This window comes from Macaca nemestrina, chromosome 1, assembly GCF_043159975.1.
Source record: "Macaca nemestrina isolate mMacNem1 chromosome 1, mMacNem.hap1, whole genome shotgun sequence".
Taxonomy (NCBI): domain Eukaryota; kingdom Metazoa; phylum Chordata; class Mammalia; order Primates; family Cercopithecidae; genus Macaca; species Macaca nemestrina.
The window spans coordinates 132,943,731-132,971,307 of NC_092125.1; the positions used below are offsets into that span (position 1 = coordinate 132,943,731).

The following is a 27,577-nucleotide window of genomic DNA, read 5'->3' on the forward strand; positions in this document are numbered from 1 at the left end:
GAAACACTGAATAAATAAATATTCATATCAATGAAGCTTTCTCCTCCTTATTTAAACTCATACAAAATACACAAATAAGATGCAGGTTCATATCTTAGTTTGAGTGGGCTTTTCAGAGACTAATATTTCAAAATGCCCCTTTATGTGGTACCCTGGAGATTTTCTTATAACTCTGGGAAAATGCACTAAGACTGGTAAAAAATAAACTTCTTATGTAAAAAGGAAGAATGACAATTGTGAAAAAGATGCTAAAAAGAAACTTCAAAGACCTACCTTGACTTTAGGCAACTCAATTTTAGAAGAAAGTACACATTTAAGTAGCAAAATTTGGAAACCAATTCTCTAAAAACTACTGACATCTGCAAAACCTGAAGCTCATGGAAAAGCTTTGTAAAACTCAAGTGGTAGGAATACCCCTGTTTGAAGGCCACTGGTTTAAAGAATATTCTTAAAAGACTGTTCTACAGAGTGTCAAATCAACAGAACTACTTGCATTTGTTAGCTTAAAACAAACATACTGAAATGGAATTTTGGATAAAGAACAGACGTAAGAATAGAAGTTTTTGGGAAAATAGAAATTCAAGTCACTTGTAGGACTTATCGCTGAGACTCAATAAGGACACATCCAAGCCAAGATTAATCATAAACTCACCATGTACACTGTTGAACTTAAATCTCTCACTCCCAGAGGCAAAATCTCTGCACTCCAGCCTACCTCCTTAACACTGCTGGCACACCTCATCAGAAGCACAGAAATCATTTCAGTCTGAAGACCCCCAAATTTATCACAATCCCTCGAACAAGTGTAGTATTTCTCTAAAAAACCTTTACTCTAAAATAGAAAGATATCTCATAGCTCAACTATTACAGAAATGAATAACTTAGAAAACTTACCCACTGTGTGAAAACATAAACAGCAAGTAACACTATCATCATCATGAAAGCAAATTGAACCCAACTGTCCAAGGTCAGAGATATCACAGACAACGGTAAGAATAATGACTATGTACGTGGAGCAACTTGTTTCATTTTACTGTTCTGTACAGACTAATTCAGGACTTTCTGAATGTATTATAGAGCTTCCTCTGGATCTACATCTTGGACTGTGTTTTAATCACCATGAGAAAAGGTCCAAGATAGACCCAAGTTTTAATGAATTATGCACTATATTGTAGTACAACACATTGAGCTGACATACCAAACTGGTTTCGAGTCACAACCTCAACTGCTGCCGGGAACGGGAAAACATCTAAATGTGGAAGCATGTTGGGTGTAAGGGAACAGAGAATGATGAAAGCACATTCCATTCGAAAGACACTCAGTTATTTGTTAATACCACAAGCCAAACAAAAACATACCTGGGAATGAATCTGTGAAACCTACTAAGGTTAAAATTTTACTTGTTTGGCTTCCAAAACATATTCAACAGATTCAAATTCAATAAATATTTACAGCCAGGCTCTGTGGCTCACGCCTGTAATCCCAGCACTTTGGGAGGCCGAGGTGGGTGGATCACGAGGTCAAGAGATCGAGACCATCCTGCCCAACATGGTGAAACCCTGTCTCTACTAAAAATACAAAAATTATCTGGGCATGGTGGTGCAATGCCTGTAGTCCCAGCTACTCAGGAGGCTGAGGCAGGAGAATCGTTCGAACCCAGAAGGCAGAGGTTGCAGTGAGCCGAGATCGCGCCACTGCATTCCAGCCTGGCGACAGAATGAGACTTTGTCTCAAAATAAATAAATAAGTAAATAAAAGATAAATATGTACAAAGTGCCCGCTAGGTAGAAGGTATATATCATTAGAATGAGACAATGTCTATTAAATGCTATTGTTGCTGGGTGCGCCGGCTCACGCCTGTAATCCCACCACTTTGGGAGGCCAAGGCGGGCAGATCACGAGGTCAGGAGTTCAAAACCAGCCTGACCAACATGGTGAAACCCTGTCTCTACTAAAAATACAAAAATTAGCTGGGCATGGTGGTGTGCGCCTGTAATCCTAGCTACTCAGGAGGCTGAGGCAGTAGAATCGCTTGAACCTGGGAGGCGGAGGTTGCAGTGAGTGGAGATCGCGCCACAGCACCCCAGCCTGAGCGACAGAGCGAGACTCCGTCTCAAAAAAAAAAAAAAAAGGAAAAAATGTTATTGTTGTCACAGCAAGTACATTTGCATAAAGTTGCCTCATTATACTTTAGATGTGATTTCAGCGGAGATTAGAATTATACCCAAATTACAGATCAAATATATATCCCTGATTTAATTTATTACATAAAAAAGAAAAACGTATTTACTTCAGGTGTAAAGAATATTTTATTTCAATACTTCAATATTGAAATCAGCTATCACACATATCCACCACCTGACTGATACTTCATTGTCCATCTCTCAGGAGATATTCAAAGTGAGATTAGTTTGATGAAGCATTCTCAGCAAACCAGAACACTGTACTTCATCTTCAAATTTAAGTCAGATCCTTTAATAAGTTACTTCCTAGTCATTATTTTATAGTATTTATGAAATAGTGCAATACATCAGTGAGGTATCATTTAAGAGGCAAATACTCTATAGATTTGGATTTGTCATCCCAATTCCTTGGCATTCAATAATATAAGTATCTTTAGAGGCATCTTCTTCATCTTCTGATTTCTTCACAATAAATTTAGCCTGAAATCAAAAGAGGAGTATATAAGTAATACAAAGAGAGATGGAGAAAGAGCCCACAACTCCAACTTACGTAGGCAGAGAGTTAATGTCAAGCCCATTTTATTGAAAAAACCTACAGAGACACAAAGATCAAATGATTCATGAGAAATTCAATAGCCTAAAGATAACACATTTCATTGTACAACCAGGGTTCTTATTCAGAGGTATACATACCCGTGAGTTTTGTCCAAATATATATGCCTGGGCCCCTTCCATACACACTGCATCAGAAAGCTCAGATGTGCAGCTTAGGTAAATATCAACTTTGAAACCTCAACTGGTAATTACAATGCATCTGTATTCCCTACACCCTAAAATTTTTCTAAAACATTTCTACTTTTATCTTGTCAAGTAACAAATTACTCTTTAATTTCTTTACATCTTTTCTTGCTAACTTACTTCCCTAATATATCATTCAAAAGATCCAGTTCAGAGAAGGTATGTGGGGAGGAGGGGCGGTGGTGGTGATTAACATCTTCCTTCATCTCTAATGTAAGGGGCTTAACATCACATTTTTCACTTGGTAACTACAGTTGGCTTTGAAATATTTTATCTGTATCATTGTATTTTTTGTATGTTTGTTTTTTGTTTATGAGACAGAGTCTTGCTCTGTCACCTAGGCTGCAGTGCAGTGGCATGAACACGGCTCACTGCAGCCTCAACTTCCTGGATTCAAAGGATCCTCCTGCCTCAGCCTCCAGTGTAGCTGGGACCACAGGCACACGCCACCATGCCTGGCTAATTTTTAATTTTGTTGTAGAGACAGGGTCTCACTTTGTTGCCAGGCTGGTCTCAAATTCCTAGGCTGAAGTAATCCACCTGCGTCAGCTTCCTAAAGTGCTGGGATTACAGGCATGACCCATTGTGCCTGGCCCATATCACTGCATTTTGAAAACATCATTATTTTTAAAGCAAATATGATTCATTTTAACAAAACTAAATTCAGAATCAAAATAACTAGCCAGGTGCAGTGGTGCACACCTATAATCCCAGCTATTCTGAGGTGGAAGGACACTTGAGCTCAGTTCAGGAGGCCAGCCTGGGCAACACAGGAAGACTCCCCACAACTCCCATCAACGTCTTAAAAAAAAAAACAAAAAACAAAAAACAATTAAATAGGTTAAGTTTGTGGCAAAAGGATTTCAAACATGCCTAAAATCTTAGGATTCTTGGAAGTACAATTTGGAAACCATCACTCTGGGGCCTTACTGAATGAACAGTAATGTTCAAAAATTCTTTCACTTTCGGCATTTTGTGGTAATGTACTGGCACAGAGCGGACATTTGAAATTACTGTTGAATGAATAAACGCTGAATTCTGAGCTAGATAACCAAATTAATTAGTAATATACATGTATGCATTTATATATTTTTCTAATTACAAACATTATGTAAATATGAAACACAAGTAGCAGCTATGAAAATCATTTCTAGCCTACACATAAACCTACTTAAAACTACAAATATGTAGACCTGAAAGGAGCATAGCGGGCCTATCTAGCTTAAGTCTGATTTTACAGATAACTATTTGCATTGAGACAAAGAAAGATAAGAAACTTGCCCCAAGTCACCCAGTTATACACAAAAAAGCTGAGCAAGATACGAGCTATCACAGGTTCATAGCACTTTCCGTTATGTATACATTTCAAGTAACAACTAAGTGTCTACTACATGTAAAGTATTGTAAAAAGTAAAGAATATAATGAATAAAACCTGATCTCTGCTATTAAGGAGATCAATCTATAAGGAGAGACAGACAAGTAACAGTTATAAATACAGCATAAGTAGAATAAAAATAGAGTTCACACTCTTGACATCAAATACAATTTGCCTTTAATTCCCATTAGTCTTTCCTACAATTCAGCAAACACTTACCTATGTAATAACAATTAAAAGTATATATAATTAAGAATCAAACTGGGCGCAGCAGCTCACAGCTGTAATCACGGCACTTTGGGAAGCTGAGGTGGAAGGATCACTTGAGCCCAGGAGTTCAGGACCAGCCTGGGCAACACAGGGAGATCTGTCTCCAAAAAAAAAAAAAAAAAGCGAAAAAAAAAAAAGCAGGGTGTGGTGGTGCACATCTGCAGTCCTAGCTACTTGATAGGCTGAGATGAAAGGATCACTTGAGCCCAGGAGTTCAGGGCTGCAGTGAGCTATGATACTGCCACTGCAATCCAGCCTAGGCAATAGAGCAAGACCCTGTCTCTCAAAAGAAAAAAAAAAGAGTCCAGGCGCAGTGGCTCACGCCTGTAATCCCTGCACTTAGAGAGGCTGAGGCAGGCAGATCGCTTGAGGCCACGAGTTGGAGACCAGCTTAGCCAACATAGTGAAACCCTGTCTCTGCTAAAAAGTACAAAAATTAGCTGGACGTGGTGGCACATGCCTGTAATCCCAGCTACTCTGGAGGCTGAGGCATGAGAACCACTTGAACCTGGGAAGCAGAGGTTGCCGTGAGCCAAAATCGTGCCACTGCACTCCAACCTGGGCTAACAGAGCAAGACTCTATCTTAAGAAAAAAAAAAAAGAGAAAAGAAAAAGGATCATCATACTAATAGGAGTAGGGCAGCAACAGTGGTTTTGTGTTTGGGACACTTCTGTAATGACTAATTTTTAAAATTAGTATGTTACTTTTGTCATTTTAAAAAATGCTTAAGGCTAGGGCTGGGCATGCTGGCTCACACCTGTAATCCTAGTACTTTGGGAGATCAAGGTTGGAGGATTGCTTGAGCCCAGGAGTTCAAGACCAGCCTGGGCAATGTGGCAAGACCCCATCTCTACAAAACATCAAAAAATTAGCCAGGTATGGTGGCATGCTCCTGTAGCCCCAGCTACATGGGAGGCTGAGGTGGGAGGATCGTTTGAGAGCCCAGGAGGTTTGTGCCACTGCAATCCAGCCTGGGGAACAGTGTGAGACTCTGTCTCAAAAATAATAATAAAAATGCTTAAGATTAGCACCTTCCCTCATAAAATTGTTATAAATTTTATATTTCATTATAAAATTACATTATAAAGAATAAGCAAAATGGGAAATATGCTACATGTTACTGAAAGAAGCAAGAAATGAAGCTGTATGCATTAACTGCAAAAAATACAAAGGGAAACAATTTCGGAGAAGAAGAAAACACCCAAATGTCAACAGTGGTTTTACCGGCAAGGGGAAATTATGAGAAGGCTTTTCCCCTCTGTTTCCTATAAAGAAATTACATTAGTTTCATGATGAAATACACCTATTGTTTCTTTCAATTAACAATCCAGGCCAAGCACGGTGGCTCACACCTGTAATCCCAGCACTTTGGGAGGCCAAGGCAGGCGGATCACCTGGAGCTACGAAGTTTGAGACCAGCCTGAGCAACATGGTGAAACCTTGTCTCTACAAAAAATACAAAAATTAGCTGGATGTGGTGGCATGTGCCTGTAATCCCAGCTACTTGGAAGGCTGAGGCAGGAGAATCACTTGAGCCTGGGAGGCAGAGGTTGCAGTGAGCCGAGATCATGCCATTGCACTCCAGCCTGGGCAACAGAGCGAGACCCTGTCTCAAAAACCAAAAAAAAAAAAGAAAAAAGAAAAAGAAAAAAAAAAGAATCCTCTAAGAAAGGTATGAATATGAGCTCATACAATGATAAATCCTTCTTCATTAAAAACTGTATGTCAACTCTACTAAATTTCAGAGGACAGTGAATACTAGAGTTTCCACAAATATTCTAGTCTACCAATAGAATCAAGAAAATAAAATGTCTAAAATTTTATATAAATTTTTTACAGCCAACTATGAATCCCTTGTGATTTGATATCATAGTTCACAACAAAACATCTTTACTTACTCTGTACGGCAGTACCACACAGTGATTATAACATGGGCTTTGAAGTACGCTTTCCCAGGTTTGCTCAAAGCTCAGCTCTGCCATTAAAAATCCATGTGGCCTTGAACAGTGTAATGACTCTCTCTGCCTCACTTTACTCATATTTATAATGGGAATAATAATAATAAATAGCCACCTAAAATAAATAGGTATGCTGAGGAAGACAGGTGAGATAAACTGCTAAATTAGCTCAGTGCCTGTCAAACAGGAAACAGGGATAGCAATTATGATTACTATTAAGTTTCCTATTTATTAAAATTTAACCCAAAATTGGCTAGAATAAAAATCAAAATATCAATTTCCCTTTGTGATAGAATACTCACCTTTGCTATTTGTTCAGCAAAATGTATAGCGGTTTGTGTATGGAGTGTAACTGGTCCTGTTTTTATTCTGGAAACTCCATTGGCTAATGCCATGAAAACAATCAGCTATTTAAAAAAGAACAAACAAAAATCTCACATATTTATTAATATTTGGAGTTATAATTCCACCACTGCCCATAATAAAAATACTACTAGAAATAAAAATTGCTAGAAAATAATTTCTATTTCTTTAGGTTTCCAGAAGTTCTCAGAAGATGACAGAAAACCTATGTTACCCTAAGTCTGTGAGTGGTACAAAAAGGCTTGGTAGCAGCTCTCTACATAGAATTTTTAAAATTAATATTTACAAGTAAAATACAGAACATTAATATATATACTTAGACCAACTATCTCTGCAAGTTGGTATATATTCTACTCTCTAAAATTACATTTTAACAGCTGAATAGACAGACTAATACTGGGAGTTTATTGGGAGTTTAAAGTAGACCTGAGCAAGAAGGAAGAGATTAGAAATAACAGAAACTGTCTTAAGAAACAGGTCAAGAAATCTCGAGGAATATATTTCTAAATGTGGACACTACTGATTTGGGATTAAGGAGACAAGAGTATGGTAGAAAGGAAAATCTATAAAGATAAAAGACCATAAAAAAGATATTTGGAAATATTCAATATAATTTCTCACTGTGAGTGAACGTGCTACGTTTGAGAGGTCTGCGACATGTCCAAGTGGAGGTGCTGACAGGCATAAGGGATATTATGAGTAAGGAGTTAAGAAGAAAGGCCTGGGCTTCAGATATAAAATTGAGAGTTGTCAGCATAAAGACGGTACTTAAACCATGAGACCGGACAAACTAAGAGAGGGAGCAACTACAGAAAAAGAAAACAAGTATAAGCCGAAGTCCAGGGGCTCATCAAAATTTAGAAGTTGGCCGGGCACAGTGGCTCACGGCCCTTAATCTCAAAACTCTGGGAGGCTAAAGTGGGAGGATCACTTGGGCACCAGAGTTTAAGATTAGCCTGGTCAACATACTGAGACCTCGTTTCTATAAAAATTAAAACAAAAAAAAGTTTTAAATTAGCTAGGCATAACAGCATGTGCCTGTAGACCTAGCTACTCAGGAGGCTGAGGCAGGAGGATCACTTGAAACCAGGAGTTTGAGACCAGCCTGGGCAACATAGCAAGACTCTGTCTTCACCAAAAAAAAAAAAAAAAAAAAAAAAAAAGTGTTGAGAAGATGAAAACAACAATAAACTAGCAAAGGAAACTAGAATGTATGGCCAGTGAGGTAGGAAGATAACAACATTTCAGAAACCAAGGGAAGAAAATACTTCAAGAAGGAAGGAGTGATCAATTGTGCAAAACACTGTAGATAGGCAAAGGTAAAGTAAAATGAGGGCTGAAATTTGAGGACTATAAATCCCAGAATATTTTTTTAAATTACTGAAGTAGGACTTGCTAATTAGTGTCTGAAAGTCAATTATTTAAACTGATATTCAATCTAATTACCACATATTCAAATCTAGCAGGTTAGAGGGTTTTTAACCTAAATGTGTCATTACCTGGTCTTGCAGATACTCGTCCACAGTACCACCATGTCTAAGATTTGCTAATAGCATTTCAGCAGCTTCAATTCCAACTTTGTCTGCATTTACACCTAAAGGTAAGCACAACATTAAAAAAAACAAAAAAACAAAAAAAAAACACTAAATTAACTACTAAGAGACAAAAAGTTTGACATATCCCAGTTAGCACTGGTATACAATTTTTAGGCCTCAAAAACCCACTCAGTGCACCTTTTAGAATAAGATCTTTAGTTATTTAATATTCTCGGTGTTTGGGATACGCAAACACTGAAAATATTTATACCTTTAAATGTACTAGTGGAGGAAAATATTGGCTGCATCGGTCCTATTTAAAATGTACTACTTTATAAAGCCAGTTTACAAATAAGTTATGACCCTATAATGCTATGCCTCAATTTCAAAGTTTAAAACTTGCAGCCAGGCATGGTGGCTCATGCCTGTAATCCCAGGACTTTAGAAGCTAAGGTGGGAGGATCACTTGAGGCCAGGAGTTCGAGGCTGGCCTGGGCAACGTAGCAAGATGCCATCTACCAAACAAACAAACAGACAAACTCTCCTCCCAAATCCCAGAAAAGCGTGCGCGTTACAATTAGTCTACAGGTTAATTCCATCAGAATTAAATAATTTGGCCCAGTGTGGTGGCTCATGCCTGTAATCCCAGTGCTTTGGGAAGCTGAGGTGGGTGGATCACTTGAGGTCAGGAGTTTGAGACCAGCCTGGCCAAAATGGCAAAATCCTGTCTCTACTAAAAATGCAAAATTTAGCCAGGTGTGGTGGTGCATGCCTGTAATCCCAGCTGCTTGGGAGGCTAAGGCAAGGGAATCACTTGAACCTGGGAGGTGGAGGTTGCAGTAAGCCGAGATTACGCCACTGCACTTCAGACTGAGTGACACAGCGAGGCTCCATCTCAAACAAAAAAAGAATCAAAGAATTTTTTAAAAGTCAGGAAATTATACTTTATGTAAAAAAGAGCATATAACATTATCAGATCAAATATTTCAGAGTTTTATCTCCTCTAAGATTTGAACAGGTATTAGCTTATTTTAAATATAAGTCAGAATAGTTACCCTCTTGCCCTACTTCCTCTCTCTCCATACATATCCCAAATCTTTGGTACAACACTGAATACAAAATAAGTCTGTCAGAAGTAGTAGAATTCCACATTATTATTTTAAGGTATTTACTCTAAATGAAAAAATTCTTGGCTGCAAATGAAAACGTCTTATAAAAAATGAAAATGTGGTTAGTTTTGTTTCTATTTTATATTTGCAAATTTACTGGATTATATATAACATTTTCCCCAAAGTGGAAATTGTAGAATTTTAACTTTATTTTTCTTTGTTTTTCTTGTTTTCTTTATCTTTTTTATTGTTTAGAGACTAGGTCCCACGACGTTGCCCAGACTGGTCTCGAACTCCTGAACTCAAGTGATCCTCCCGCTTCAGCCTCCCAAAGTGCTAGAACTCCAGGAATGCGCCGCCATGCCCAGCAACTCTATTTTTCTTTATAGTAGTCATATTAATAAATTACCTTCTTTATATTATCAATTGGGCAAGTATTTACATGACTGAATGAAATAGTTTGAAATATGTGCTATGAATCTTGACTTATTAGCCACTGCCATTTCCTCTTCTAGAAGATGGAGATGATAATAACTATGTTGCAAAGTTGTTATAGAAATTAGAGATAATATTTATAAAGCATCTTTTACCCAGATTAGTACATAAAAAGCTATTAATAACAACACAGGTTGAGTAACCCTTTTCCAAAATGCTTGGGACTAGAAGGTTTCAGATTTTGGATTTGGTTTTTTTTTTGTTTTTTGTTTTGTTTTTGAGACGGAGTCTCGCTCTGTCGCCCAGGCTGGAGTGCAGTGGCCGGATCTCAGCTCATTGCAAGCTCCGCCTCCCGCATTCACGCCATTCTCCTGCCTCAGCCTCCCGAATAGCTGGGACTACAGGCGCCCGCCACCTCACCCAGCTAGTTTTATTTTTCAGTAGAGACGGGGTTTCACCGTGTTAGCCAGGATGGTCTCGATCTCCTGACCTCGTGATCCGCCCGTCTTGGCCTCCCAAAGTGCTGGGATTACAGGCTTGAGCCACCGCGCCCGGTCGCCAGATTTTGGATTTTTAAAAAATTTTAGAATATTTGGGCCAGGCGCGGTGGCTCATGCCTATAGTCCCAGCACTTTGGGAGGTCGAGGCGGGCAGATCACTTGAGACCAGGAATTCGAGACCAGCCTGGCCAACAAGCTGAAACCCCATCTCTAGTAAAAATACAAAAATTAGCCAGGCATGGTTGCATGCGATTATAGTTTTAGCTACTTGGGAGTCTGAGGGATGAGAATCACTTGAACCTGGGAGGTGGAGGTTGTGGTGAGCCAAGACCATGCCACTGCACTCCAGCCTGGGTGACAAAGCAAGATTCCATCTCAAAAAAACAAAAAACAAAAAACAAACAGAGAGATGCCCTGAATTACCACATACAATGAGGGAAGGAAGGAAGGTGCTTGCTGTAAGTGAGGCAATTTCTATACAAAGGAAATAGAGATTGATTAACCAGAGGCACAATTCATTTTAGCAGATTATTTTACTCCCATAGTAAAGAATATAACTGTAAAACAAGAGTAATGAAAGATCACACAGATACTCAGCAATGGAAAGACAAAACACATTCTGTCTATAATGCAATCACTTAAAGTTGGAAGGGATCCTTAAACATAGATCATGATCATGGTTCAGTATCATTTTTCAGATAAGGAAAGCCCAGAGTCACTATGCAGGATAATGACAGGACATGGGACTAAAATTTAGGTCTTCTCACTCTCAGTTTAGTGCTCTCTATCATAACACACTGCCTCAGTCTAAAACAGTGAGATTTTCTCAGACAAAACAAAACCTCACCTTTTTCAAATAAAATTGAAGAATGTTATCGTTAGAAGGATTTTGGAGATTCTCCAGGTTAATCTTCTTGCTCAACAAATAAGGAAACTAAGATCAAAATGGTTTTAGTAACTGAGACAATGATAAAGGCATCACTAGTTACAACTTCCTACCTCTAACACCTATGGTGGTATTGACAAGCAGCCAATGTTCCTTCTGGTAATAACCCTAAGAAATTAGGATTCAAGGTCTGGTAGTTTTGTTTTGTTTTTTGAGACAGGATCTTGCTCTGTCACCCAGGCTGGAGTGCTGTGGCGTGATCGCGGCTCACTGCAACCTACACCTCCTGGGCTCGAGTGATCCTCCCGCCTCCTGCCTCAGACTTTGGAGTAGCTGGGACTACAAGCACATGCCACCATGCTCAGGTAATTTTTGTACTTTTTGTAGAGAGAGGGTTTTGCCATGTTGCCCAGATTGGTCTTGAGTGCTCGGGCTCAAGTGATCTGCTCACCTTGGCCTCCCAAAATGCTGGGATTACAGGCATGAGCTACCACGCCCAGCCCCTAAATCCAGTAGTTTTCTAGTTAATTTAAATCAGAAACGAAATGGGATCTGGATAAAGGAGGTCATGATATTCTCTCTGAGATCCTTAATATACAGACAAGCTAGATTGAGAGGACCACAAGTTACTTTTGCATTCGCTAACAACATCTCATTTGACTGATGTCCATGACAGGAAACAAGGAAGGATACCAGGGGGAGTCAGTCAATCTCAGCAGGCATGTTGCTCTCTCCTTTATTCTCTCCTAACACCCTAAGTCTAAAAATAAGTACTGTGAACTCTACAAGTGTTTTATCCAAAGACAACTTCAAAGTACAAGTTGTTTCATGTGACAAAGTGAGAAAAAAATGCTGACAGAATATTAGAAAATTCTTTTCAGGCCTGGTAAAAAATCCCATGTATTACTGATAAAGTAATGATCCCTTCATGATCAATCTCAGTGCAGCACATTTAAAATTATCATCCACCCTGGCAAACTAACTCTACCCCCTATATTCCTATATTCACAAGAGGTAAAGATATCCAGTTACCTCAGCCAGACATCTGGAAGATCATACTTTACACTGCCTTCCTCACTTCCCACATCCAACTGGCCACCAAATACTGTCCATTCATTTTTGCAAATACTCACCTCCCTAGCCCAGCATTCCTTCGCGCAGGCCCTTACCATTCTGACCTGAATTGTAATAAACTCTTATCTTCCCACCTCCAGTATGGCTTTCTTCTACTTCTCTGAATTATCTTTCAAAAACTCTCATATCACATCCCTCCTTAAACGCTTTATATTTCAGGATTAAATGTAAACTCCTAGATATAACGTATAGCCTTTCAGAATCTGGCCTGTCGACCTTTCTGTTGTCATCTCTCTCCATTCCCCTACCCAGGCCTATTATCCACTTGCAGTTGCTCACTCAAACACAGAACACTATTTTTTTTGGTGACAGGGTCTCACTCTGTTACCCAGGCTGGAATGCAGTGGTGCAATCATAGCTCATTGCAGCCTTGAACTTCTTAGGATCAAGCAATCCTCCCGCTTCAGCCTCCTGAGCAGCTGGGACTATAGGTGTGAGCCACCATGTGGGGCTAATTTTAAAAAAAAAAAAGTTTTTAAGAGATGGGATCTTGCCATGTTGGCCAGGTTGTTGTCAAACTCCTGGCTCAAGCAATCATCCTGCTTCAGCCTCCCGAGCAGCCTGGACTACAGCTGCATGCCACCTCACCCAGAATACTTTTGTATGTCAAATTTCTTTGTCCTTCCTCCTTAGCTCTCACTTCTCTATCCAGCCAACTTCTATTTACCCACAGAACCCACTGGAGGACCATTAAATGGCAGAAGCCAGATTTGGGGTCAAGCAGTCCCCAGAAGGATTCACTTTTCTTATCTTGTGTTCCTAGGGTACCCTGGGGATACCACTATCATAGAACTGGTCTGTTTCTTCTGTCAGAATAAGCCAGGAGGCAGGAATCATAGCTATCACTTCTGAATCCCTAGTACACAGTACCTGGCACATTTGGTAACCAGTGATACAAACAAACTCACACTTCTCCCAATGCCTGCTAAGTACTTATTGCTTGTAATATGTCTGCTCCTAGTCTCCGTTTTATATTTGTATTCTCTTTGCTTCTAAAGACTGTTGTAGATAGTGCATGGAGTGGCTCAGTATCCACACTGATTCCTCACTGCACCTAATAAGTAATTAGTATATGCCAAATACATATTTTAGATCACTATTTCTCAAACTTCAGTACACATTAAAAGTACCTGGAAAGTTTGTTAAAATGGATTCCTTGGCCCCACTCCCACAGATTCCAATTCAATACATCAGGTAGGCCCAAAAATCTGTATTTCTAACAAACTCCCAGTTGATGCTGACAAGTTTGCCTGTCTGCCAACCACAATTTGAATAGTACAGTTTTAGACAGAATTCATTTATGTATGAGTTCAACTGGAAATGGTGATTTTGTTTATTCTCTTTATCAGATTTGATGTCCAACTAGTTCTAGATTTACCAACTGAGCAAACTGAGGAATTCCTAATTTTTTTTGCATATAGTACTAATAATGTGGCTAAACAGCATAGCTAGGGTAAACATTTTTATTTGTTTATTTATTTTGCAAAGACAAGGTCTCACTATGTTGCCCAGGATCGTCTTGAACTTCTGGTCTCAGTGATCCTCCCACCTCAGTCTCCCAAAGTGCTAGGATTACAGGTGTGTGTAATCCACTGTGCCCAGCTTGGTAAGCATTTTTAAAGATGCTACAAAGTAGGAATAAAGCCGCGGTGGCTCAAGCCTGTAATCCCAGCACTTTGGGAGGCCGAGGCGGGCGGATCACAAGGTCAGGAGATCGAGACCACAGTGAAACACCGTCTCTACTAAAAATACAAAAAATTAGCCGGGCGCGGTGGTGGGCGCCTGTAGTCCCAGCTACTCAGGAGGCTGAGGCAGGAGAATGGCGGGAACCCGGAAGGCGGAGCTTGCAGTGAGCCGAGATCGCGCCACTGCACTCCAGCCTGGGCAACAGCGTGAGACTCCGTCTCAAAAAAAAAAAAAAAAAAAAAAAAAAAAAAAAAAAAAAAAAGTAGGAATAAAGCAATCAATGACCACGCAATCAACTAGAAGTTCACCTAAAAGTTGCCTGGTTGGTAAAAGTTTAAATATTAACAAACACATGCATGTATGTATCTTCTCTCTCTAATATGCCAAACCTTAAACAAATTTCCCTTTCACAAAAATATTCGAAATTTTGAAATCACCAATGTAATAACTGATGCAGAGAAGAATCATCAATAGATGTTAAAACCACTGAATGAAAGCTGTTATGGAAGCAAGGTAATCAGATGGCCTCAAAGTATTGTCTTGGATCACTAGTTAATTAGAAAGGTAAAAGGAACCTTCATAGCAGACAGATCTGCAGGACACACCTCCTTAACCAAGTGATCACACACAACCTCACCAATAAAGGAGAAACTAACATCATGTGCCCCCTGCCGTGATACAGTGGAATGTACACAAAATCACCTATGTAGTATTCTTAATTAAAATGTTTAATCTGAATATATCGTGAGACAATCAGACAAATTTAAATTGTGGGAAACTCTGTGAGAAAGTGGCCTGGACTCTTAAAAATGTCAGCATCATGAAATGAGAAAAAAAAAAAAAGGTAATGGGAGGATTCTATATTAAAAGAGGGACTAAAGAGACTTGAGAAACAAATGCTATGTGTTCAAAAAAAAAAAAAAAATCCCACATCGCTCTAAATAATATTTTGGAAACAATTCATTATGTATGAAGCTATCTGGTGTGTCAGAATAAAACAGACAAATTCTTCAGGTGTAAAAATGGTATTATAATTGTGTACTTATTGTTCTTTGGACATATATGCTGCAGTATTCAGGGGTGAGACATGGCACCTGCAACTTACATTGAAATGGCTCAGAAATATATACAACAAACTAAATGTTCATAACTAGTGAATCTAAGAGAAGGCTGTATGGATGACTAGTTGAACGAGTCATTCAACTTTTCCATAAGTTTGAAATTTTTCAAAGTATAAAGGTGGGAGAAAGACTGAAAGTCTGAAAGTGTAATTGACTCTAAAAGAGAATCAATTAACTACATCCTTTTAAACTTGTCATTCATCATTCTATAACATTCCAATCCTGAGAGATTAAAGAATTTTCCAGTAGCATTGGGAACTATGGACCCCCTTCATTTATCTTACCTCGTTTACCAAGCGATGATCCAGCAAACAAACAGCCAGTGGAGGTCTCAGCAATAATTCTGTGCAAGAAAAGAAGTTATTACTACCTTTACTATAAATATTCTAAATTTATGCAAATACAACACAGGAGAACAATGGCTATTAAATAGGCAGAACAAAATCTGGGCAGCAAATTGCAAAAGTAAAAATTCTTCATATAGGGTGGCATGATTAGCATTGTCTATCTTAATCAGACCACTAGTATCCTTTACCACTTGACCAGAAGTCACACCAGATTCTAATTCACAGGTTAAGAAATGTCTACCATGCCCCCCAACAAGTTACCATGTCATTAGTGCTAAGCAGTACCATTTCACAGGCACACAGTATTATAAAGTGTTTCAGAATTATCTTAAATAAAAAGGTCATTATGCAGAGACTTTGGTATTGTTCTATGGTTTTTAGATAGTATTATCATAAGTAGAGCAAGCATTTACTTTAAACCTTTTAATGGAAATTCTGAATGAGAGGATTTGAAACTTAAATATCCAAAAATGGTACTTTTATACTTCAAAAAATCAGTTAAAGAATTTGTACTAATACTTAAATCTACAACTCCTAACTGAATTAACATAATAGTTCTAGTCTGTTTTTGTTTTTTCTGAGACAGAGTCTTGCTTTGTCACCAGGCTGGAGTGCAGGGGCGTGATCTCAGCTCACTGCAACATCCGCCTCCCAGGTCTAAGTAATTCTCCTGCCTCAGCCTCCCAAGTAGCTAAGACTACAGGTGTGCACCACCACGCCCAGCTAATTTTTGTATTTTTAGTAGAGACAGGGTTTCACCATGTTGGCCAGGTTGGTCTTGATATCTTGACCTTGTGATCTGCCCGCCTCAGCCTCCCAAAGTGCTGGGACTACAGGCATAAGCCATGGTGCCTGGCCTCTAGTCTGTTTTTAAAAAGCTCTTTGCTATATTTATTTGTGAATTGATTTCACACTTAAAGTATTTCATGCAACTGGAAATATTCTCACAGGACTAGCTTTAAAGCCTAACTTCTGATTAAACATTTAAGTTTAATGTAACAATGTAACAAAAGGCAAGTCATCCTCGGAACAAATTCAGAGTAATTGTCTTAATTTATCATACTGGTGTTTTAGGTAGGAATGTCCTTAAAAATACAAATTGAGGCCGGGCGCAGTGGCTCAAGCCTGTAATCCCAGCACTTTGGGAGGCGGAGACAGGCAGATCATGAGGTTAGGAGATCAAGACCATCCTGACTAACACGGTGAAACCCCGTCTCTACCAAAAATACAAAAACAGCCAGGCGTGTTGGTGGGCGCCTGTAGTCCCAGCTACTTGGGAGGTTGAAGCAGAAGAATGGCGTGAACCCGGAAGGCAGAGCTAGAAGTGAGCCGAGATCGTGCCACTGCACTCCGGCCTGGGCGACAGAGCGAGACTCTGCCTCGAAAATAAATAAATACATATATACATACATACATACATAAATTGAAACTTCTTAAAACTATAAACTTAAGCAAGAAACCCTACAAATCTTTAATTTAATGAGAATTATTTTGGGGCTCTCAACTAATGTGTAGGAAAAAGTATTGTCTCACATTATTCCATTTCCATTGCCAAATGCTTGGTCTTTAGGTTCTTGAACAGGCTGGATGTTAACATACAAATCCCGGATCTCCTTTCTGATGCATCTAACTGCTGCCGCCGCCATATCTTTTGCTACCTATTTTAGCAAGACAGAAAAATACAATAAAACAATTACTGATTATTTGGAAAATTGTTTTCAATACTTCAAAGACATATAAAATAATTGGTTGCTTTTACATGCATTACTTAATAACTTGATTTTCAAGAGAGTACTGAATTTTTAAAAATGCTTAAGCAAATTAACTTTATTTTTGTTAATTAATGTATCCATTAATATATATGTTTCATCTTTTGTTTTAGGTTCAGGAGGTACATGTGCAGGTTTGTTACATGGGTAAATTACATGTCGCTGAGATCTGGTATGTTAATGATCCCATCACCTAGGTAGTGAACACAGTACCTGACAGTGTTTCAACCCTCACTCCCCTTCCACCCTCCTCCCATTAGCAGTCCCCAGTGTTCCCATCTTTACGTCCATGTGTATTCAATGCATAGCTTCCACTTATGAGAACATGTGGTATTTGGTTTTCTGTTCCTACATTAATTTGCTTAGGATAATGGCCTCCAGCTGCAGTCATATTGCCACAAAGGACATGATTTCTTTCTTTAAAAAAATGTTAAGTTCTCTCAATAATTTCAAAATTTAATTGACGTAATACTTATCAAGACACACATACATTTTATTTCTGAGAACATCTAGACAACTTACTTTAAATGGCAAAACACCAGCAACGAAAGCTCTTCCATATATCTTAGTCACACAGCCACGGTCAGTTAAATTTATAGGGTTCAACTGTTTAACTGGTGACATTCGAACGATCACTTCACCACCCCCTTTTGGGTAATATCCCCTATGAAAAGTATAACAAATGCCCACATAAACTGATTGTATGACAAAAACAAAACTCAGTATTACAATAAAATGACATGTCAATGATATCCAAACATGTAATCCATGGAAAGGTCTAAATATTTTAGGTCTGTATTTTGTAAAATTTTACACATTAAAAAACAAAATTTTGTCTGTACAATATGGTAGCCTTGAGATATGTGAAACTATTAAAATTAAATAAAATTTAAAAATCAGCTCCCCAGCAGCATTAGCCACATTTTAAGTGCTCAATAGTCACATTTGGCTAGTGACTACCATGTTGGACAGCACAGATATGGGACATTTCCCTCAAAGCAGAAAGTTCTATTTGGCAGTGCTGTTGTAGAATATAAGCTCCTTGAGGGCTAGACTTACCTATATCATTCCCACTGTTTTCCTGTGCCTTAAACAATGTCTGGCACATGGTAGGTACTCAAATAAATATATGATGAATATTTAAGTAGCAAAACACTTTAAAAGTTTTAATTCAATTAATTGGTGTCATCTGTTCTACAGCAGATGGTGAGAAGACAGTACTCCTCCCGTCAAAGAGCTCAACATCTGGTAGGGAGATGGCTCCATACACTATCTACTAGAATACAAGTCAGGCTATAAGAAAGGTTACAACATAGGTACAAATATGAATTCCGATTGAGGTACAATCAGAGGTCATAAAGAAGTATAAGTTTCACGTTGAAAAAAACACAGGATTTCTAACTTTTGGGAGAGCAGGGGAAGAATAACATGAACAAAGACACAGAAGTCCAAAGGCACAAAGCATATTTAAGGAATAACAAGCAAACATATTGTTAGAATATATAACACGTTGAAAGGAGGAGAGGGATGAAGAAGTTGGAAAAGTTAGGGCAAGACTTCAAAGCGCTTAAATGTCACACCAAGAAATACGGCCTAGTGATTATGTGGCAGAAGGGAAGCCTTAAAGAGAAATAACCTGAATGCCCAATGTGTTTCTTAGGAAAACAATTTGGATCACATTGTGGAAGAGAATTCCTTTTATGACCCCTCAGTGTTTAGTCCAGTTGTCTACACACAGTGAGCACTTCAGCTGTGCTGGGGCATGAAATAACACTAGATATGAGGGTACCTCGGTGTGAAAATTCCCTTGAAAATATTTTCCCTAGAAATAAATAACCATCATGTGTAGCTGTTCTCAAGTCCCCATGCCCCTGCTGTTCATTATTTTTAAGCCTCAAAGTACAATTATTTCTTACAAGAGATGCAATGTATTAAGTGGGTACCAGAAAGACAGTTCTCTAAGGGTCTAACTTTTCCACTATTTTTAGCATAAGTAATAGATCCTAACATTTAAGAAATAAGCAACTTACCTTGTTTTAATGTCACAATTAAATCTGAAACCAAATTTTTCAACAATTGGCTTGAAGACCTGAAAAAAATCAGTTTTTATCATTAGGTTAATCAGCAATATTCACTAATTTAACAAGCGTATTTATTAAACAAAAGTGCTTTGCTGGCTAGTAATTGGATGCTATAGGTAAACGGTGTTATAAGAATATATAGGCTGGTTCCATTTTTTCAAATGAAAAAAACTGGTATGTAGCTAAATATAAAAGTTTGACATTTATTTAATCAGAGCTGTGCAAGTCTATCTAATAAAAAAAACTAGAACTTAGGATACTTGATATCAGTGGTTATTCTACTCCAAAGGCCAATACTTCCTAATGCGTCTCAATATAGTACATTTAAGAAATGAGGGGGTATTGGTGAAGAGCATTCCATTCTGCCATCTCAATTTTTTATACAGTTGAAATCTCATTCCACAGACAATGCTTTAACATTATAAACATATGCATTTTCCTGACATCATGAAATTATTCCTAAACAAAATCTGAATGCCTCCATGGCATCCTAGCCTAATTTACTTAACGGTTCTCCAATTTTTCATTATTAGGTAATGATCTATCTTATATAATGATAATTACAGTGTATAATGCTCTGTTCAAATACCTTTAACATTTATCTTTAGCTGCATTTTGCAATATTGAATTAGAGCAGTTTCCTTGAAGTCAAATTACTAGGTGGGGAGAGATTAATTTTTATTATACATCCCATCGAACTGACTTTAAAAAGATTATACCATCTATTAGAATGGCAAGATTTCAGAGAAAGATGGTGTTTAAGCCTGATGTCTAAGGCAACTCTTTGAGATTTACTCTAGAGATTTACTTATTTCTCTGGGTTGTCTCTTACGTATCCAAGAGGTATGCACGTTTTTAACCTTGTTTTGTGGGTTTTTTTAAAGGCAGAAAAAACTTAACAAATAAAAACCTGAAAATATCAAGTGCTAGGATGATACAGAAATATCAAATAAAAATATTTGATATTTATTTTTATTTTAGAGATGGGGTCTCGCTATGTTACCCAGGCTAGACTCCAGCTTAAACTCAAGAGACCCTCCCACCTCAGCCTACGAAGTATTAAAGAGCTGTGACTATAGGCACACACCATTGTGCCCACTTCAGCTGGAACTCTCGTATAGTACTGGTAATAATGCAAAAAGTGGCCACTTCGGAAGCTAAAATAACCTGGCTATGTATTATAAAGTTAGACATTTGCTTATTGTAACAACCTTACCCAAGAGAAATGAAAATGTACAATCACACAAAAACTTGCATATGAATGTTAACAGTAACTTAATTTATAATTGCCAAAATCTGGAAACACCCAAATGCCTTTCAACAGATGAATGGATACACAAACTGGTACATCCATATACGAGAACACAACTCAAGTTTTCATTGCAGATATAAGCAACATGGATGAATTTCAAATGTATTATGGATAGCAAAAAACCCAGACTCAAAGCCTACATACAGTATTATTCCTTACATGATATTCTGAACAAAAGGCAAAACAATGACAGAAAACAGATCAGCAGTTGCCAGGGGCTGAGACTCAGGACTCATTACAAAAACGTACAAGGGAATTTTTTAGAGTAATGGAACTATTCTACATTTTGATTGTGGCAGATGGTTCATAACTGTGAATCATATCACTGTCAAAAATCACAGAACTGCATGTTAAAAAGGATGGATTCAACTGAAAATTACACTTTAAAAAATCTGGAAGAAAAAAAAAGATTATACCACTTTTCTCTCCCACTAGTTATATGAGCACGCCAGTATTTTTTAAATCATTTTTTAAATGTTTGATCCTAGAATGGAAGGGGCTTAATGGAAAAAAAAGTTTGAGTTTTCCCCCAAATCATAATTCTTGTATTTATAAAATAACACATCACAATTGATATAATTTCTATCACACTCAAGGTGTTGTTTTGTTTTGTTTTTTTAAAGACAGTATCTTGCTTTATCACCCAGGATGAAGTGCCAACATAGCTCACTGCAAACTCGACCTCCCAGCCTCAAGTGATCCTCCCACCTCAGCCTCCTGAGTAGCTTGGACAGGTGTGCACCACCATGCCTGGCTAATTTTTCTGTGTGTGGTGTTTTTTGTTTTTTATTTATATATATTTTTTTGTAGAGATGGGATTTCACCATGTTGCCCAGGCTGGTCTTGAATTCCTGAGCTCAAGGGATCTGCCTACCTCAGCTTCTCAGAGTGCTAGGATAACAGGTGTGAGCCACCACACCTGAGTTTTTTAAAAAAAAAATTCACTATAAACACTATTCTAAGATATAACAACAAACTTAAAGTAAACATAATTCCCCACCCCCTACTGCAACAGAACTAGACATATTTGGGAGGCTGAGGTGGGAGGATCCTTTGAGCTCAGGAGTTTAAGACCAGCCTGGGCAACACAGTGAGACATCGACTCTACAAAAAAATTTTTAAAAAATTGGCTGGGTATGTGCCTGTAGTCCCAGCTACTTAGGAGGTCACGATAGGAGGACTGTTTAAGCTCAGGAGGTTGAGTCTGCAGTGAGCTGTGATCATGCAACCGTACTCCAGCCTTGGCGACAGCACTGTCTCAAAAACAAAAAGAAAGAAAGAAAAGACGCCATGAAGAGATAAACAAGAAAAAAGACACCATGAAGAGATAAACAAGAAACTCACAAAAAAAACACTCAAGATATATTTAAATAGAGAATGGAGACTCAGAAGCATGTATGAGATCTTAGTTTGTCAACAACAAAAGCCCTTACCATCACTGTATAATCAATCTGTGGTGCCATTTCGGCATTAGTTCCACCTTTCAAATGAAGTTCTGATGGAGAAGCAGCAAAGAGAACACACGGCATTGAGACCTGCATCAAGAGGCACACACTCCTAAGAAGAAGGCAGAAGGGGCTTATTTTCATTTTCTTTTCTGCATTTTCTTTTCAAACTCTTAAATAAGCTATATTATTGTTCATCACTACTAACTGAAGCACAGACAACTGTGAAGGCAGGTATATGCCACTGAGTTTCTAGTTAAAAACCATTTTAGTGTCTAAATAGTAAAATCCTGAATTTTAAAGAAAGACCGTATTTCACCATAGAAAAAAACAGCATTAAATGATAACCAAACTTGGGTCTGAATCTTCAACTAAACACATTAGCTGTGTGACCTTGGGTAAGTTCTGATACTTTTCTTTATATTACAAAAAAGTAAAAAAGAAAAAAAATTTAAAATAAAACCTTCTTCAAAAGTTTTACAAAAGAATTCTTGAAACTAGCAGTTTATGAAAATGCTTTCAAAATAGTCAAGGTCTGAATTGATTATATATGAGTTGTTACTATATAACAAGGTACTGTTCCAGGTGTAAAGTTAAGATATAGTTCCTAGGCCGGGCGCGGTGGCTCAAGCCTGTAATCCCAGCACTTTGGGAGGCCGAGACGGGCGGATCACGAGGTCAGGAGATCGAGACCATCCTGGCTAACACGGTGAAACCCCGTATCTACTAAAAATACAAGAAAATTAGCCGGGCGAGGTGGCGGGCGCCTGTAGTCCCAGCTACTCGGGAGGCTGAGGCAGGAGAATGGCGTGAACCCGGGAGGGCGGAGCTTGCAGTGAGCCGAGATCGGGCCACTGCACTCCAGCCTGGGGCACAGAGCAAGACTCCGTCTCAAAAAAAAAAAAAAAAAAAAAAAAAAAGATATAGTTCCTATCATTATGGAGTTCATGATATGATAGAATAATATTTTACGCAGCCATAAAAGAGAATGAGTTCATGTCCTACGCAGGGACATGGATGAAGCTGGAAACCATCATTCTCAGTAAGCTAATACAGGAACAGAAAACCAAACGCTGCATGTTCTCACTCATAAGTGGGAGCTGAACAATGAGAACACATGGACGCAGGGAAGGGAAAATCACACACCGGGGCTTGTTGCAGGGTGGGGGGCAAGGGGAGGGAGAGCACTAGGACAAATACCTAATGCATGCAGGGCTTAAAACCTAGATGACCGGTTGATGGGTGCAACAAACCACTATGGTACATGCGTACATATGTGATAAACCTGCACATTCAGGACCTGTATCCAGAACTTAAAGTATAATAAATAAGATAAAAATAAAAGAATAATACTTTATAAAGAGTGACAGCTTGGCTGGGTGTGGTGGCTCATGCCTGTATCCCAGCACTTTGGGAGATGCAGGTGGGATGATCACTTGAGCCCAGGAGTTCAAAACCAGTCTGGGCAACATAGTGAGAATCTGTCTCTACAAAAAATTTAAAAATTAACCAGACATTGTGGTGCACACCTGTAGTCTCAGCACTTTGGGAGGATCGCCTGAGCCCGAGAGGTCAAGGCTACAGTGAGCCATGATCATGCCATTGCACTCCAGCCTGGGAGACAAAAAAAAAAAAAAAAAAAAAAAAAAAAAAGACTAACAGCTAAATATTTCACATGGAAAAGTTTTAGTGAAGTAATGCTTGCTTTACTTGCTTGTTTGGTCCTTATAGTCAAATAATGTGAGAAATCACAAGAAATAGTTATGTAACATGATGAATGTTATAAAGTGAAACATTTGGTCATTAGCTTTTCTTTGAGACAGGGTTTCCTTCCATTACCCAGGCTGGAGTGCAGTGGCACAATCTCGGCTCACTGCACCTTCCACCTCCGAGGCTCAAGCCAAGCCTCAGCTTCCCAAGTAGATGGGACTACTGACATGTACCACCATGTCCAGCTAATTTATATATTTTATATATATATATATATGTGTGTGTGTGTGTATATATGTGTATATACATGTGTATATACGTGTGTGTGTGTGTGTGTGTGTGTGTGTGTGTGTATATATTTTTTTGTGTGTAGAGACGGGATTTTGCCATGTTGCCCAGGCTGGTCTCAAATTCATGAGCTCAAGTGATCCACCCACCTCGGCCTCCCAAAGTGCTGGGACTACAGGCATGAGCCACCCCACCTGGCCTGGTTGTTTCTAAATGAGCCCTTATCTCCCTTCTCTAAAGTTAAGTGAAAGCAATCATATTCATAAGTAGTTTGAAAGGGAATTCGACATAGGCTCCTACCTACTAAAAGACAGATCTTTATTTAACTTACTTACACAATGATGCTTAAGTATTCAACTGGGACGTCTCTATCAGTAATAATGAATTTCATTAATTCAATAAATATTTATTGGACAGGTGTGGTGGCTCACATTTGTAATCCCCAAACTTTGGGAAGCCAATGTGGGTGGATTGCTTGAGCTCAGGAATTCAAGACCAGCTGAAAAACATGGCGAAACCTTGTTTCTTCAAACAATACAAAAATTAGCTGGGCGTGGCGGTGTGTGCCTATGGTCCCAGCTACTCAGAGGCTGAGGTGGGATGACCTGTTGGGCCCAGGATTTACAGCTTACAGTGAGCAGTGATTGCACCACTGCACCCCAGCCTGGGCAAGAGGGATACCTTGTCTCAAAAAAATAAAACATAAAAGTAGGGAAACAAGCTCATAGACGTTAAGCAACTTGCCCAGAAAGTGGCAAAACCTGGACTTAAATCCAGGTTACTTAAATGGAATGTTAAGTGATACATACCCTGCTGTCTTGGTATCTGCTGTGTGGATTCCACCTTTGATCTTCTCTGGTGTAAAGGTTATTTCTGTTGAGCCAATTTCTGCCCCCTCCAGTCGCCCATCACACAAATCTCGAATCATTTCCAGTCCAGATAAATGTTGAGGCCTTCAGGTCATAATACTGCATCAAAACGTGTGCATTCAGACTGCCTATATCCCCATATTTTATGACAAATTTATAAAACTGCAATGGCAAGAAAACAGCAAGGTCTAACCACAGTAAGTGCCACATCTTCAGTGTCAGCTTCCTTCTGGGTTTTTACGCACCTAGACTACCTGCTAGTAGGTATCATTTTAACACTTCCTTAAAGACCAGTTATTTCTAACTATAAATACATACCCTGATATATTGTTGCAAATTAGAAGTGTGCAAAAGAAGAAAACTAATAGTTATTTCAGCGCCACCAGTCTCGCTTGCACTTGACTGAATAATCTATGGTGCCTGTATGGGCTGAACTATGTCCCCCCTAAATTCATATGCTGAGACTCTAACCCTCCACATCTCAGAATGTGACTATATTTGGAGATAGAGCCTTTAAAGAGATAATTAAGTTAAAATAAGGCCATCATACAATCTTACTGGTAACCTTATTTAAAAAAAAAAAAAGAAAAACTAGGACATACAGAGACGCTAGGGGTAAGGTGCACAGAGGAACCACCATGTGAACAGGCAAAAACACAGGCCTGGAGCAGATCCTTTTCTCATGGCTCTCAGAGGAAACCAACCTTGTCAGGACCTTGATCTTGGATTTCCAGCCTCCAGAACTGTGTGGAAATAAATTTCTGTTGTTTAAGCCCCACTCCGTGTGTGGCATTTTGTTATGGCAGCCCTAGCAAACTAATACAACACCTACAGCCTAATGAATTGGATTCCCTTGTTGGTGAACTGGAGGGCTGCAAACAACTATGACAAAGGCAATTAACATTAACATATATCAGTAATTGCCTTTTGGTAATTTCAAAACTGTAGACAAAAGACTGAGCTCGCCGATTTATTAAAATGTAATAAATACAGAATACATACAAAGCAATCAGTGCGGCTTCAAACCTGGGTCCTCTTCTAACAGGTGCATGTACCTGAAACTCAACTAGTGGCATGCCCAGCTACCCAGACAGAAGAAATAAGGCCGGCCGGGCGCGGTGGCTCACGCCTGTAATCCCAGCACTTTGGGAGGCCGAGGCGGGCGGATCACAAGGTCAGGAGATCGAGACCATGGTGAAACCCCGTTTCTACTAAAAATACAAAAAATTAGCCGGGCGCGGTGGCGGGCGCCTGTAGTCCCAGCTACTCAGGAGGCTGAGGCAGGAGAATGGCGTGAACCCGGGAGGCGGAGCTTGCAGTGAGCCGAGATTGCGCCACTGCACTCCAGCCTGGGCGACAGAGCGAGACTCTGTCTCAAAAAAAAAAAAAAAAAAAAAAAGAAATAAGGTCAAGTGTCAAGGTGTTTCCCTCTCCACAACAGATCATTCTGGTCGTAACAGCTCTCTGGAGGTATGAACGAAAGCTGGAATAACACATCTCAGGATCCTTTACTGTTTTATGATTCTAAAACTGGCAGGAGCACAGAATGCACTAGTTAAAAAAACAGGGTTTCCTCTGGCCTCACAAGTATTTCTGCCCTATCTTGCCCGCTCATACGTGCTATTTGGATATTTGGAATGCCTGGTGAGGTGGGAAAACATTTTAAAAGCTAGCTCTTTAGCAAATGAGACTATTTTAGCCAAACAGAGAAAACTCGAAACCATTTATAAACTCACCCCTCGAGGCTTTCAAGCTCTTACAACCCAGGCCACCGCCCAGGCAGAGCGTCCCCGCCCTGGATCGCCCATACCTGCGTCCGGGACCTGCTGGGTTCCACCACTCGGACTCCCGATGCCCCAGCCCGTCAGCCCGATGCCCCCCCGCATCCCCCAACTTCACAGCCCAAGTCTCCCTCCAGCCAGATTTACCTCAGGCCTGGCGTGCTCCGGCCGGCTCGGATCTTCTGCACCCGCAAGGGGAGGCCCAGGAGACAGCTCAAGGCCGTAGAGACTCTCAGGATCTGGCCGCCCTACAAAGGGTGGGGTACAGGGAGAAGAGACGTAAGCACACCGGTGGAGAGAGCTGCCCTCCTTAGTCTGGCGGCAGCCCCGGCCGCTTCGCTCTGCACTCACCCCTTCCATGATGCTGCCATCGACCTCTACCCGCGGCCCCGCCATGGGGGGCACCCTGGGGCCCAGTCCGCAGCGACAAAGCCTCCGCCGGAGCGGGAGAAAGAAGAGACGTTGGCTCCCGCCCAGTAGTTCAGAAATCTCGGTTCACGCCTGGTGCTGCAGGATCCTGGCGAAAAAGCGGAAGAAGCGGCGCCTCTCGGGACACCGGAGTCAGCTGAAACGAACCCCCGGGTTCGCCCAGGTCTGCAGTGGGTGCGCATGCGCATAGT

General features: G+C 39.6%; 1 protein-coding gene across 3 annotated transcripts; it reads right to left on the reverse strand.

Moving 5' to 3' along the window:
* Positions 1-947: 947 nt before the first annotated feature.
* On the reverse strand, positions 948-27,534 carry LOC105485466 (RNA 3'-terminal phosphate cyclase). 3 transcript variants are annotated; one of them, XM_011747847.3, is made up of 11 exons: positions 27,309-27,534; positions 27,105-27,205; positions 25,117-25,260; positions 22,298-22,421; positions 19,502-19,560; positions 17,994-18,135; positions 17,236-17,360; positions 15,640-15,698; positions 8,449-8,543; positions 6,889-6,993; positions 948-2,663 (listed from the first exon to the last, which is right to left on the reverse strand). In XM_011747847.3, exons 1-11 carry the CDS (start codon positions 27,351-27,353, stop codon positions 2,562-2,564), a joined length of 1,101 nt encoding a protein of 366 aa, XP_011746149.1. In that variant the 5' UTR covers positions 27,354-27,534; the 3' UTR covers positions 948-2,561. The 3 variants fall into 3 exon arrangements, with proteins under 3 accessions (XP_011746149.1, XP_011746151.1, XP_011746150.1); XM_011747849.2 differs by lacking the exon at positions 27,309-27,534 and having other exon boundaries at positions 2,275-2,663; positions 25,117-25,275; positions 27,105-27,203; XM_011747848.2 differs by lacking the exon at positions 27,309-27,534 and having other exon boundaries at positions 2,275-2,663; positions 25,117-25,338; positions 27,105-27,201.
* Positions 27,535-27,577: the final 43 nt, after the last annotated feature.

Coding starts and splice junctions, on each gene's coding strand:
- LOC105485466 (XM_011747847.3), bottom strand. CDS start 27,353: ATGGCGGGGCCGCGGGTAGAGGTCGATGGCAGCATCATGGAAGGG. Junction 8,544..15,639: donor ATCATCGCTTGGTAAACGAG/GTAAGATAAATG, acceptor GCTTACCTTTAG/GTGTAAATGCAGACAAAGTT. Junction 2,664..6,888: donor TTGCTGAACAAATAGCAAAG/GTGAGTATTCTA, acceptor TTTTGATTTCAG/GCTAAATTTATTGTGAAGAA.